Below are 14,059 nucleotides of genomic sequence, written 5' to 3' on the forward strand. Positions count from 1 at the left end.
ATGATGCCACCCGAAGGTTGCAGGAACAGCAACTCATATTCCGCTTGGGAACCCTGCAGCCCAATGGTATCAATGTGGACTTCACCAGCTTCAAAATCTCCCCTCCCCCCACCGCATCCCAACCCCAGTCCAGCTCGTCCCCGCCTCCCTAACCTGTCCTTCCTCTCACCTATCTGCTCCTCCTACCTACTAACCTCATCCCCCACACCCCCCCCCCCAACCTGTCTGTCCTCCCTTGGACTGACCTATCCCCTCCCTACATCCCCACCTACACTCATCTTTACTGGCTCCATCCCCGCCTCTTTGACCTGTCTGTCTCCTCCCCACCTACCTTCTCCTCTAGCCATCTTCTATCCACCGCCTCCTCTCTCCCTATTTATTGCAGAACACCCTTCTCCTGCCCCATTTCTGAAGAAGGGTCTAGGCCCGAAACATCAGGCTTCCTGCTCGTCTGACGCTGCTTGGCCTGCTGTGTTCATCCAGCTCTACACCTTGTTATTCCAATTTATAGATAGCCAATCAATGTGGCGTTTGAGAAATTCCTACGTTAGAAATAAAACCAGTCTGACCCCAAACTAAAACACAAACATATTTTAAACAAAGCCTTACACCTAACGTGCATTGTCTGACCTAAAATGTTCTTTGCAACTGATAAAACCTTTAGTTCTCATGGGACAGTGTTTTCAAAGGAATGTGGGGATTTACATGTACACATTAATCAATGAAAACCTTCTAACTGATTAAAGATTTAACAGCATTTCAGGTTTGTTTAATACATCCTTATTAGCTGTGTGACCCTTAGATCTTTTACTTGTAAATTCTGTGTCTGTGTGTTTCTTTCTCAGTGCACCTCATGGAGGGGCTACGCTCCGAAAGCTTGTGTTTTTAAATAAACCTGTTGGACTATAAACTGGTGTTGTGTGATTTCTGGATAACAAAGTGTGGAGCTGGATAAACACAGCAGGCCAGGCAGCATCTCAGGAGCACAAAAGCTGACGTTTCGGGTCTAGACCCTTCCTCAGAGAGCTTGTGTGATTTCTGACCTTGTTCAGCCAGTCCAACACCAACATCTCCATATCATGGCCTTCTTAAGGCAAGGAACAACATTGGCTATTCAAATGTTTGATTACCTGTTGAAGTTTTAAAAGTTGACATTCATTCTTGGGGCAGGGGCCTGGATAGCATTTAATATTAACTCCTGGTAGTCCTTAACAAGTTGGTGGTAAACTGCCTTCTTGAACCGCTGCGGTCCATATGCTATGAGTAGACCCATAATGCCATCAGGGAGGAAATTCCAGGATTTTGACCCAGTGACCTGAAGGAGGGGATACATTTCCAAGTCAGGATGGTGAGTGGCTTAGAGGGGAACTTGCAGGGGATGGTGTTCCCATGTATCTGCTGCCCTTGTCCTTCCAGATGGAAGTGGTCGTGGGTTTGGGAGGTGCTGTCTGAGGATTTTTGGTGCGTTTCTGCAGTGTATCTTGTAGATGGTACACACTGCTGTTACTGAGTGTCGGTGGTGGAGGGAGTGGGATGTTTGTGGATGTGGGGCCAATCAAGCGACTGCTTTGTCCTGGATGGTGTTGAGTTTCTTGAGTGTTGTTGGGGCTGCCCCCATCCAGGGGCAAGTGGGGAGTGTTCCATCCCACTCCTGACTTGTGCCTTGTAGATGGTGGACAGGCTTTCGGGAGTCAGGAGATGAATTAGTTGCTACAGCATTCCTAGCTTCTGGCCTGCTCTTGCTGTCAACTTTTGTCGAATAGCGAAGAACCTCGAGGATGTTAGAGTCGCCACTCCAATTCAGATTGTTGATGTTGAGAGTTGGGCATAATCAGCAGAAGGTTATAAAAAGGCAAACATAGAGAGAGAACTCTGGCGTGCTGGATATTCCTGGAGGAGAGATAGTCATGCTTTAAACATTAATATGAAAGCAACAAACATCTGAGGTCAGGATGGCCAGAAAATACTGCTTTCATGCTTCCAGCATCTTCTATCGTCCAGTGAGATTTCAAACAACCTGCAACATTTTATTTTGTTTTTCACAATAAGGACAAATCTCATCTCCAAGGGTGAGGTATACAGAGGACCCCTTTAAGAAATACAGCCTAGTTTATACCCTGGTTTATAGGCCCTTTGTTGCTAAGGGAGTGTTGCCCTGGTAACTAAATACAAGATGCATGACAGCATGAGTTGATGAAAACAGCACCACATGACAGCTACATGCCATGGTCTCTCTCTCCCAGTTTGCCTGGAACCGGGAAGGGTTATTTAGAGATTTGTGGTCGAGGAGCGAGCTGGGTCCACAAGGCGAGCTGCTCAGCGTGGAAAGCAGCAGCATTCAGAAACCCATCCAGGGCCGGGAGCTGTCCATTAGGGGAGGGAGTCACTAACTACTGAGCGGATGTGTTTGTGTGTGTGAGCGAGAGAGACAAAGGGATGTTCCCGGAGAGCTGCTGGTACTGGATAGAAGGGCTGCCAGAGAAACGCGACTGATCAGAGCCTGCAACTGTCAACTTTCGAACAGTGGAGCACTCCAGACACCCACCATGGATCTCTCATTCATGGCTGCACAGGTACATTAGAACCGTCCCTCAGAAAACCAACTGACATTTTCTCCTCAAGGAAATATTTGAGTGTGATATCTTTGCTCCCTTTTATATCCATTATCTTTTTAAAAAAAGCAAAATTGCAAGTGTTAAGCAACCAAAAACAAAGATTGCCTGGTGAGAAAGGAAAGGGTTAGATTTTAAAACCCAGGCCGTTTGCTGAATGATTATTTTCAGTGAATGACAACGAATTTTTCTCACTGCTCTCTCTCTGAATGTTAAAGACAGTTTCTGTAACTGAGCTCTCACAGTAACGATGGGCTCTGTGGAATATTAAAACCTCAGCGCCTTGCCTTGCAGCTCCAGTATTAATGATGGAGGGCATGGCTAACAATCAGGGCTTCGTTGAGTTTTTTCAGTTTGCTGTTTTAGACCCTTCCTGTCCCATCCCCCCACTCCCTTTTATCTCTCACAATGCTTTCTTTCTACCACCTTGGGTGATGAACTCCACGCCTTAAATCCTCCTTCTCCCCCTTCCTCCTCCGCTGCCCACTGTTTTTAGATATTCTCCTGACGAATCAGCCCATTTCCCCAATCCCTCCCTGACCCCACCTCCCCCATCCTGTGCTGTTGTCCAAGGCGAGAGGAATGGAAGTCCGGGATGAGGCGCTCCAGGGTTGTGAGGAAGGGTGAGTGAGGAAGGGGTATTTTGAGGGAAGAGGAGCCCAGGCAAGCTGTAATCCCATCATTCTATACTCGGCAAAGTTAGGGATGAATGGGGTTTAAGGACACAGCAAAAACCTATGAGCAATGCACTGCCTGGGATGTGAGGATTGGAAAGAGGAAGGGTCTCGGAAGGTGGGTACAGTGAAAGGCAGACATTCCCAGGATGTGGGGATGGGAAAGACAGACAATCCCAGGAATGTGGAGCTGGTAAAGATGGACATTCCCAAGATGTGGGACTGGGAAGGAGAGACATTGCTGGGTTGTGGGACAGGGAAAGACAGAAATTGCTGGGATGTGAGGCTGGGAAAGGTGGACAGTGTCAGGATATGGGACTGGCGAGAATGAACAGTTCCAGGATGTTGGGCTGGGAAAGACAGACATTGTTGGGTAATGGGACAGGAACAAATGAACAGACCTGGGATGTGGGACTGGGAAAGAGGGACAGTCCTGGAATTAACAAGGTGTGGAGCTGGATGAACACAGCAGGCCAAGAAGCATCCTGCTCCTGAGATGCTGCTTGGCCTGCTGTGTTCATCCAGCTCCACAGCTTGTGATCTCGGATTCTCCAGCATCTGCAGTTCCCAGTATCTCTGATCACAGTCCTGGAATGAATCCGTTCCCTGTGTTATTTGTTAGTTCTGTTGGTGATGGCGGTAATGGCAGTGATGATGGTGAGAATGTGTTGATGTTATGCAGTTATAGTAATCTCAGTGATAGTGGTGACAGGTAGTGAAGGTAGCACTGACTGAGCTGGTGAAGGTGGCACTGACTGAGCTGGTGAAGGTGCGACTGACTGAGCTGGTGAAGGTGGTATTGACTGTGCTGGTGAAGGTGGAACTGACTGAGCTGGTGAAGGTGGTACTGACTGAGCTGGTGAAGGTGGCACTGACTGAGCTGGTGAAGGTGGCACTGACTGTGCTGGTGAAGGTGGTACTGACTGAGCTGGTGAAGGTGGCAGTGACTGTGCTGGTGAAGGTGGTACTGACTGAGCTGGTGAAGGTGGTACTGACTGAGCTGGTGCAGGTGGAACTGACTGAGCTGGTGAAGGTGGTACTGACTGAGCTGGTGAAGGTGGCACTGACTGTGCTGGTGAATGTGGCACTGACTGTGCTGGTGAAGGTGGCACTGACTGTGCTGGTGAAGGTGGTACTGACTGAGCTGGTGCAGGTGGAACTGACTGAGCTGGTGAAGGTGGTACTGACTGAGCTGGTGAAGGTGGCACTGACTGTGCTGGTGAATGTGGCACTGACTGTGCTGGTGAAGGTGGCAGTGACGGTGCTGGTGAAGTTGGCACTGACTGTGCTGGTGAAGATGGTACTGACTGAGCTGGTGAAGGTGGTACTGACTGAGCTGGTGAAGTTGGCAGTGACTGAGCTGGTGAAGTTGGCACTGACTGTGCTCGTGAATGTGGCAGTGACTGAGCTGGTGAAGTTGGCACTGACTGTGCTGGTGAATGTGGCAGTGACTGTGCTGGTGAAGGTGGTACTGACTGAGTTGGTGAAGGTGGCACTGACGGTGCTGGTGAAGATGGTACTGACTGAGCTGGTGAAGGTGGCACTGACTGTGCTGGTGAAGGCGGTAGTGACTGAGCTGGTGAAGGTGGAACTGACTGAGCTGGTGAACGTGGTACTGACTGAGCTGGTGAAGGTGGAACTGACTGAGCTGGTGAACGTGGTACTGACTGAGGTGGTGAAGGTGGTACTGACTGAGCTGGTGAAGGTGGTAGTGACTGAGCTGATGAAGGTGGCACTGACTGTGCTGGTGAAGGTGGTACTGACTGAGCTGGTGAAGGTGTCAATGACTGTGTTGGTGAAGGTGGTACTGACTGTGCTGGTGAAGTTGGCACTGACTGAGCTGGTGAAGGTGGTACTGAATGAGCTGGTGAAGGTGTCAATGACTGTGCTGGTGAAGGTGGCACTGACTGTGCTGGTGAAGGTGGTACTGACTGAGCTGGTGAAGGTGCTACTGACTGAGCTGGTGAAGGTGGCACTGGCTGTGCTGGTGAAGGTAGCACTGACTATGTTGGTGAAGGTGGTACTGACGGTGCTGGTGAAGGTGGCACTGACTGTGCTGGTGAAGGTGGCACTGACTGTGCTGGTGAAGGTGGTACTGACTGAGCTGGTGAAGGTGGTACTGACTGAGCTGGTGAAGGTAGCACTGACTGTGCTGGTGAATGTGGCAGTGACTGAGCTGGTGAAGGTGGCACTGACTGTGCTGGTGAAGGTCGCACTGACTGAGCTGGTGAATGTGGCAGTGACTGAGCTGGTGAAGATGGTACTGATTGAGCTGGTGAAGGTGGCAGTGGCTGAGCTGGTGAAGGTGGCACTGACTGTGCTGGTGAAGGTGGCACTGACTGTGCTGGTGAAGGTGGTACTGACTGAGCTGGTGAAGGTGGCAGTGACTGTGCTGGTGAAGGTGGTACTGACTGAGCTGGTGAAGGTGGCACTGACTGAGCTGGTGAAGGTGGCAGTGACTGTGCTGGTGAAGGTGTCAATGACTGTGTTGGTGAAGGTGGCACTGACTGTGCTGGTGAAGGTGGAACTGACTGAGCTGGTGAAGGTGGCACTGACTGAGCTGGTGAAGGTGGCACTGACTGTGCTGGTGAAGGTGGCACTGACTGTGCTGGTGAAGGTGGTACTGACTGAGCTGGTGAAGGTGGCACTGACTGTGCTGGTGAAGGTGGTACCGACTGAGCTGGTGAAGGTGGTAGTGACTGAGCTGGTGAAGGTGGCACTGACTGTGCTGGTGAAGGTGGCACTGACTGAGCTGGTGAAGGTGGCAGTGACTGAGCTGGTGAAGGTGATACTGACGGTGCTGGTGAAGGTGGTACTGACTGAGCTGGTGAAGTTGGCACTGACTGAGCTGGTGAAGGTGGTACTGACGGTGCTGGTGAAGGTGGTACTGACTGAGCTGGTGAAGGTGGCACTGACTGAGCTGGTGAAGGAAGCACTGACTGAGCTGGTGAAGGTGGCACTGACTGAGCTGCTGAAGGTGGCACTGACTGTGTTGGTGAAGGTGGCACTGACTGAGCTGGTGAAGGTGGCAGTGACTGAGCTGGTGAAGGTGGCAGTGACTGAGCTGGTGAAGGTGGCACTGACTGTGTTGGTGAAGGTGGTACTGACTGAGCTGGTGAAGGTGGCAGTGACTGTGCTGGTGAATGTAGCACTGACTGACCTGGTGAAGGTGGCACTGGCTGAGCTGGTGAAGGTGGCACTGACTGTGCTGGTGAAGGTGGTACTGACTGAGCTGGTGAAGGTGGCAGTGACTGAGCTGGAGAAGGTGGCAGTGACTGAGCTGGTGAAGGTGGCACTGACTGTGCTGGTGAAGTTGGCACTGACTGAGCTGGTGAAGGTGGTACTGACTGAGCTGGTGAAGGTGGCACTGACTGTGCTGGTGAAGGTGGCAGTGACTGAGCTGGTGAAGGTGGCAGTGACTGTGCTGGTGAAGGTAGCACTGACTGTGCTGGTGAAGGTGGCAGTGACTGTGCTGGTGAAGGTGGTACTGACTGAGCTGGTGAAGGTGGTACTGACTGAGCTGGTGAAGGTGGCACTGACTGTGCTGGTGAAGGTGGTACTGACTGAGCTGGTGAAGGTGGCACTGACTGTGCTGGTGAAGGTGGCACTGACTGAGCTAGTGAAGGTGGCAGTGACTGAGCTGGTGAAGGTGGTACTGACGGTGCTGGTGAAGTTGGCACTGACTGAGCTGGTGAAGGTGGTACTGACGGTGCTGGTGAAGGTGGTACTGACTGAGCTGGTGAAGGTGGCACTGACTGTGTTGGTGAAGGTGGCACTGACTGAGCTGGTGAAGGTGGCAGTGACTGTGCTGGTGAAGTTGGCAGTGACTGTGCTGGTGAAGGAAGCACTGACTGAGCTGGTGAAGGTGGCACTGACTGAGCTGGTGAAGGTGGCACTGACTGAGTTGGTGAAGGTGGCACTGACTGAGCTGGTGAAGGTGGCAGTGACTGAGCTGGTGAAGGTGGCACTGACTGTGTTGGTGAAGGTAGCACTGACTGACCTGGTGAAGGTGGTACTGACTGTGCTGGTGAAGGTGGCACTGACTGTGCTGGTGAAGGTGGTACTGACTGAGCTGGTGAAGGTGGCAGTGATTGAGCTGGTGAAGATGGTACTGACGGTGCTGGTGAAGGTGGTACTGTCTGTGCTGGTGAAGGTGGCAGTGACTGAGCTGGTGAAGATGGTACTGACGGTGCTGGTGAAGGTGGCAGTGACTGAGCTGGTGAAGATGGTACTGACGGTGCTGGTGAAGGTGGCAGTGAATGTGCTGGTGAAGATGGTACTGGCGGTGCTGGTGAAGGTGGTACTGACTGAGCTGGTGAAGGTGGCACTGACTGTGCTGGTGAAGGTGGTACTGGCTGTGCTGGTGAAGTTGGCACTGACTGTGCTGGTGAAGGTGGCACTGACTGTGCTGGTGAAGGTGGCACTGATTGTGCTGGTGTAGGTGGTAGTGACTGAGCTGGTGAAGGTGGCACTGACTGAGCTGGTGAAGGTGGCACTGACTGTGATGGTGAAGGTGGCAGTGACTGAGCTGGTGAAGGTGGCACTGACTGAGCTGGTGAAGGTGATACTGACTGAGCTGGTGAAGGTGGCACTGACTGTGCTGGTGAAGGTGGCACTGGCTGTGCTGGTGAAGTTGGCACTGACTGTGCTGGTGAAGGTGGCACTGACTGAGCTGGTGAAGGTGGTACTGACGGTGCTGGTGAAGGTGGCACTGACTGAGCTGGTGAAGATGGTACTGACTGAGCTGGTGAAGATGGTACTGACTGTGCTGGTGAAGGTGGCACTGACTGAGCTGGTGAAGATGGTACTGACTGAGCTGGTGAAGATGGTACTGACTGTGCTGGTGAATGTGGCACTGACTGAGCTGGTGCAGGTGGCACTGGCTGAGCTGGTGAAGATGGTACTGACTGAGCTGGTGAAGGTGGCAGTGACTGAGCTGGTGAAGATGGTACTGACTGAGCTGGTGAAGGTGGCAGTGACTGTGCTGGTGAAGGTGGCACTGACTGAGCTGGTGAAGGTGGCAGTGACTGAGCTGGAGAAGGTGGCAGTGACTGAGCTGGTGAAGGTGGCACTGACTGTGCTGGTGAAGTTGGTACTGACTGAGCTGGTGAAGGTGGTACTGACTGAGCTGGTGAAGGTGGCACTGACTGTGCTGGTGAAGGTGGCAGTGACTGTGCTGGTGAAGGTGGTACCGACTGTGCTGGTGAAGGTGGCAGTGACTGTGCTGGTGAAGGTGGTACTGACTGAGCTGGTGAAGGTGGCACTGACTGTGCTGGTGAAGGTGGTACTGACTGAGCTGGTGAAGGTGGCACTGACTGTGCTGGTGAAGGTGGCACTGACTGAGCTGGTGAAGGTGGTACTGACTGAGCTGGTGAAGGTGGCAGTGACTGAGCTGGTGAAGGTGGCACTGACTGTGCTGGTGAAGGTGGCACTGACTGTGCTGGTGAAGGTGGTACTGACTGAGCTGGTGAAGGTGGCACTGACTGTGTTGGTGAAGGTGGCACTGACTGAGCTGGTGAAGGAGGCAGTGACTGTGCTGGTGAAGTTGGCAGTGACTGTGCTGGTGAAGGAAGCACTGACTGAGCTGGTGAAGGTGGCACTGAATGAGCTGGTGAAGGTGGCACTGACTGAGCTGGTGAAGGTGGCAGTGACTGAGCTGGTGAAGGTGGCAGTGACTGAGCTGTTGAAGGTGGAACTGACTGTGTGGGTGAAGGTAGCACTGACTGCCCTGGTGCAGGTGGTACTGACTGTGCTGGTGAAGGTGGCACTGACTGTGCTGGTGAAGGTGGTACTGACTGAGCTGGTGAAGGTGGCAGTGACTGTGCTGGTGAAGATGGTACTGACGGTGCTGGTGAAGGTGGTACTGTCTGTGCTGGTGAAGGTGGCAGTGACTGAGCTGGTGAAGATGGTACTGACGGTGCTGGTGAAGGTGGCAGTGACTGAGCTGGTGAAGATGGTACTGACGGTGCTGGTGAAGGTGGCAGTGAATGTGCTGGTGAAGATGGTACTGACGGTGCTGGTGAAGGTGGCACTGACTGAGCTGGTGAAGGTGGCACTGACTGAGCTGGTGAAGGTAGCACTGACTGTGCTGGTGAAGGTGGCACTGACTGTGCTGGTGAAGGTGGTACTGACTGAGCTGGTGAAGGTGGTACTGACTGTGCTGGTGAAGGTGGCACTGACTGAGCTGGTGAAGGTGGTACTGACTGAGCTGGTGAAGGTGGCACTGACTGTGCTGGTGAAGGTGGAACTGACTGTGCTGGTGAAGGTGGCACTGACTGAGCTGGTGAAGGTAGCACTGACTGAGCTGGTGAAGGTGGCAGTGGCTGAGCTGGTGAAGGTGGCACTGACTGTGCTGGTGAAGGTGGCACTGACTGAGCTGGTGAAGGTGGTACTGACTGAGCTGGTGAAGGTGGTACTGACTGAGCTGGTGAAGGTGGCACTGACTGTGCTGGTGAAGGTGGTAGTGACTGAGCTGGTGAAGATGGTACTGACTGAGCTGGTGAAGGTGGCACTGACTGTGCTGGTGAAGGTGGTAGTGACTGAGCTGGTGAAGGTGGCACTGACTGTGCTGGTGAAGGTGGCAGTGACTGAGCTGGTGAAGGTGGTACTGACTGTGCTGGTGAAGGTGGCACTGACTGTGCTGGTGAAGGTGGCACTGACTGTGCTGGTGAAGGTGGCAGTGACTGAGCTGGTGAAGGTGGTACTGACTGTGCTGGTGAAGGTGGTACTGACTGAGCTGGTGAAGGTGGGACTGACTGTGCTGGTGAAGGTGGCACTGACTGAGCTGGTGAAGGTGGCACTGACTGAGCTGGTGAAGGTAGCACTGACTGAGCTGGTGAAGGTGGCACTGACTGTGCTGGTGAAGGTGGCACTGACTGTGCTGGTGAAGGTGGAACTGACTGAGCTGGTGAAGGTGGCACTGACTGAGCTGGTGAAGGTGGCACTGACTGTGCTGGTGAAGGTGGCACTGACTGTGCTGGTGAAGGTGGAACTGACTGAGCTGGTGAAGGTGGCACTGACTGAGCTGGTGAAGGTAGCACTGACTGAGCTGGTGAAGTTGGCAGTGACTGAGCTGGTGAAGGTGGTACTGAATGAGCTGGTGAAGGTGGCACTGACTGTGCTGGTGAAGGTGGAACTGACTGAGCTGGTGAAGGTAGCACTGACTGAGCTGGTGAAGGTGGCACTGATTGTGCTGGTGTAGGTGGTAGTGACTGAGCTGGTGAAGGTGGCACTGACTGTGCTGGTGAAGGTGGCACTGATTGTGCTGGTGTAGGTGGTACTGAATGAGCTGGTGAAGGTGGCACTGACTGTGCTGGTGAAGGTGGAACTGACTGAGCTGGTGAAGGTAGCACTGACTGAGCTGGTGAAGGTGGTACTGATTGTGCTGGTGTAGGTGGTAGTGACTGAGCTGGTAAAGGTGGCACTGACTGAGCTGGTGAAGGTGGTACCGACCGTGCTGGTGAAGGTGGCACTGACTGAGCTGGTGAAGGTGGTACTGACTGTGCTGGTGAAGGTGGTACTGACTGAGCTGGTGAAGGTGGTACTGACTGTGCTGGTGAAGGTCGAACAGACTGAGCTGGTGAAGGTGGCACTGACTGAGCTGGTGAAGGTGGCACTGACTGAGCTGGTGAAGGTGGTACTGACTGAGCTGGTGAAGGTGGCACTGACTGAGCTGGTGAAGGTGGCACTGACTGAGCTGGTGAAGGTGGTACTGAATGAGCTGGTGAAGGTGGCACTGACTGTGCTGGTGAAGGTGGTAGTGACTGAGCTGGTGAAGGTGGCACTGACTGAGCTGGTGAAGGTGGCACTGACTGTGCTGGTGAAGGTGGCAGTGACTGAGCTGGTGAAGGTGGTACTGACTGAGCTGGTGAAGGTGGCACTGACTGAGCTGGTGAAGGTGGAACTGACTGTGCTGGTGAAGGTGGCACTGACTGAGCTGGTGAAGGTAGCACTGACTGAGCTGGTGAAGGTGGCAGTGGCTGAGCTGGTGAAGGTGGCACTGACTGTGCTGGTGAAGGTGGCACTGACTGTGCTGGTGAAGGTGGAACTGACTGAGCTGGTGAAGGTGGCACTGACTGAGCTGGTGAAGATGGTACTGACTGTGCTGGTGAAGGTGGCAGTGACTGAGCTGGTGAAGGTGGCACTGACTGAGCTGGTGAAGGTGGTAGTGACTGAGCTGGTGAAGGTGGCAGTGACTGAGCTGGTGAAGATGGTACTGACTGAGCTGGTGAAGGTGGTAGTGACGGTGCTGGTGAAGGTGGCACTGACGGTGCTGGTGCAGGTGGCACTGACTGAGCTGGTGAAGATGGTACTGACTGAGCTGGTGAAGGTGGCAGTGACTGAGCTGGTGAAGATGGTACTGACTGAGCTGGTGAAGGTGGTGCTGACTGAGCTGGTGAAGGTGGCAGTGACTGAGCTGGTGCAGGTGGCACTGACTGAGCTGGTGAAGATGGTAGTGACTGAGCTGGTGAAGGTGGCAGTGACTGAGCTGGTGAAGATGGTACTGACTGAGCTGGTGAAGGTGGCAGTGACTGAGCTGGTGAAGGTGGCACTGACTGTGCTGGTGCAGGTGGCACTGACTGAGCTGGTGAAGATGGTAGTGACTGAGCTGGTGAAGGTGGCAGTGACTGAGCTGGTGAAGATGGTACTGACTGAGCTGGTGAAGGTGGCAGTGACTGTGCTGGTGAAGGTGGCACTGACTGTGCTGGTGAAGGTGGCACTGACTGTGCTGGTGAAGGTGGCAGTGGCTGAGCTGGTGAAGGTGGCACTGACGGTGCTGGTGAAGGTGGCACTGACTGTGCTGGTGAAGGTGTCAATGACTGTGCTGGTGAAGGTGGTACTGACTGAGCTGGTGAAGGTGGTACCGACTGAGCTGGTGAAGGTGGCAGTGACTGAGCTGGTGAAGGTGGCAGTGACTGTGCTGGTGAAGGTGTCAATGACTGTGCTGGTGAAGTTGGTACTGACTGTGCTGGTGAAGGTGTCAATGACTGAGCTGGTGAAGGTGGTACTGACTGTGCTGGTGAAGGTGGTACTGACTGAGCTGGTGAAGGTGGCACTGACTGTGCTGGTGAAGGTGGCACTGACTGTGCTGGTGAAGGTGTCAATGACTGTGCTGGTGAAGGTGGTACTGACTGAGCTGGTGAAGGTGGCACTGACTGAGCTGGTGAAGGTGGTACCGACTGAGCTGGTGAAGGTGGCAGTGACTGAGCTGGTGAAGGTGGCAGTGACTGAGCTGGTGAAGGTGGCAGTGACTGTGCTGGTGAAGGTGTCAATGACTGTGCTGGTGAAGGTGGTACTGACTGAGCTGGTGAAGGTGGCACTGACTGTGCTGGTGAAGGTGGTACTGACTGAGCTGGTGAAGGTGGCACTGACTGTGCTGGTGAAGGTGGCACTGACTGAGCTGGTGAAGGTGGCACTGACTGAGCTGGTGAAGGTGGTACTGACGGTGCTGGTGAAGTTGGCACTGACTGAGCTGGTGAAGGTGGTACTGACGGTGCTGGTGAAGGTGGTACTGACTGAGCTGGTGAAGGAAGCACTGATTGAGCTGGTGAAGGTGACACTGACTGTGTTGGTGAAGGTGGCACTGACTGAGCTGGTGAAGGTGGCAGTGACTGAGCTGGTGAAGGTGGCAGTGACTGAGCTGGTGAAGGTGGCACTGACTGTGTTGGTGAAGGTGGCAGTGGCTGAGCTGGTGAAGGTGGCACTGGCTGTGCTGGTGAAGGTGGCACTGACTGTGCTGGTGAAGGTGTCAATGACTGTGCTGGTGAAGGTGGCACTGACTGAGCTGGTGAAGGTGGCACTGACTGTGCTGTTGAAGGAAGCAGTGACTGTGCTGGTGAAGTTGGCACTGACTGAGCTGGTGAAGATGGTACTGACTGAGCTGGTGAAGGTGGTACTGACTGTGCTGGTGAAGGTGGCACTGACTGTGCTGGTGAAGGTGGTACTGACTGAGCTGGTGAAGGTGGCAGTGACTGAGCTGGTGAAGATGGTACTGACGGTGCTGGTGAAGGTGGTACTGTCTGTGCTGGTGAAGGTGGCAGTGACTGAGCTGGTGAAGATGGTACTGACGGTGCTGGTGAAGGTGGCAGTGACTGAGCTGGTGAAGATGGTACTGACGGTGCTGGTGAAGGTGGCAGTGACTGTGCTGGTGAAGGTGGCACTGACTGTGCTGGTGAAGGTGGCAGTGGCTGAGCTGGTGAAGGTGGCACTGGCTGTGCTGGTGAAGGTGGCACTGACTGTGCTGGTGAAGGTGTCAATGACTGTGCTGGTGAAGGTGGGACTGACTGAGCTGGTGAAGGTGGCACTGACTGTGCTGGTGAAGGAAGCACTGACTGTGCTGGTGAAGTTGGCACTGACTGTGCTGGTGAAGGTGGCAGTGACTGAGCTGGTGAAGATGGTACTGACGGTGCTGGTGAAGGTGGCAGTGACTGTGCTGGTGAAGGTGGCACTGACTGTGCTGGTGAAGGTGGCAGTGGCTGAGCTGGTGAAGGTGGCACTGGCTGTGCTGGTGAAGGTGGCACTGACTGTGCTGGTGAAGGTGTCAATGACTGTGCTGGTGAAGGTGGGACTGACTGAGCTGGTGAAGGTGGCACTGACTGTGCTGGTGAAGGAAGCACTGACTGTGCTGGTGAAGTTGGCACTGACTGTGCTGGTGAAGATGGTACTGACGGTGCTGGTGAAGGTGGTAGTGACTGAGCTGGTGAAGATGGTACTGAATGAGCTGGTGAAGATGGTACTGACTGTGCTGGTGAAGGTGGCAGTGACTGAGCTGGT

At 53.6% G+C, this 14,059-nt stretch overlaps 1 protein-coding gene across 1 annotated transcript in view; it reads left to right on the forward strand.

The window, feature by feature from the left end:
* The first annotated feature begins 2,212 nt into the window (after nucleotides 1–2,212).
* The window catches only part of LOC125455643 (uncharacterized protein C14orf132), a 54,724-nt gene continuing 42,877 nt past the window's right edge, over nucleotides 2,213–14,059 (forward strand). The window contains exon 1 of the mRNA XM_048537914.2: nucleotides 2,213–2,573. Within this exon, the coding sequence (XP_048393871.1) occupies nucleotides 2,547–2,573 (27 nt within the window). The 5' untranslated portion in view covers nucleotides 2,213–2,546. The remainder of the gene's footprint in view (nucleotides 2,574–14,059) is intronic.

The sequence above is a fragment of the Stegostoma tigrinum genome, chromosome 10 (genome assembly GCF_030684315.1).
Source record: "Stegostoma tigrinum isolate sSteTig4 chromosome 10, sSteTig4.hap1, whole genome shotgun sequence".
Lineage (NCBI taxonomy): Eukaryota > Metazoa > Chordata > Chondrichthyes > Orectolobiformes > Stegostomatidae > Stegostoma > Stegostoma tigrinum.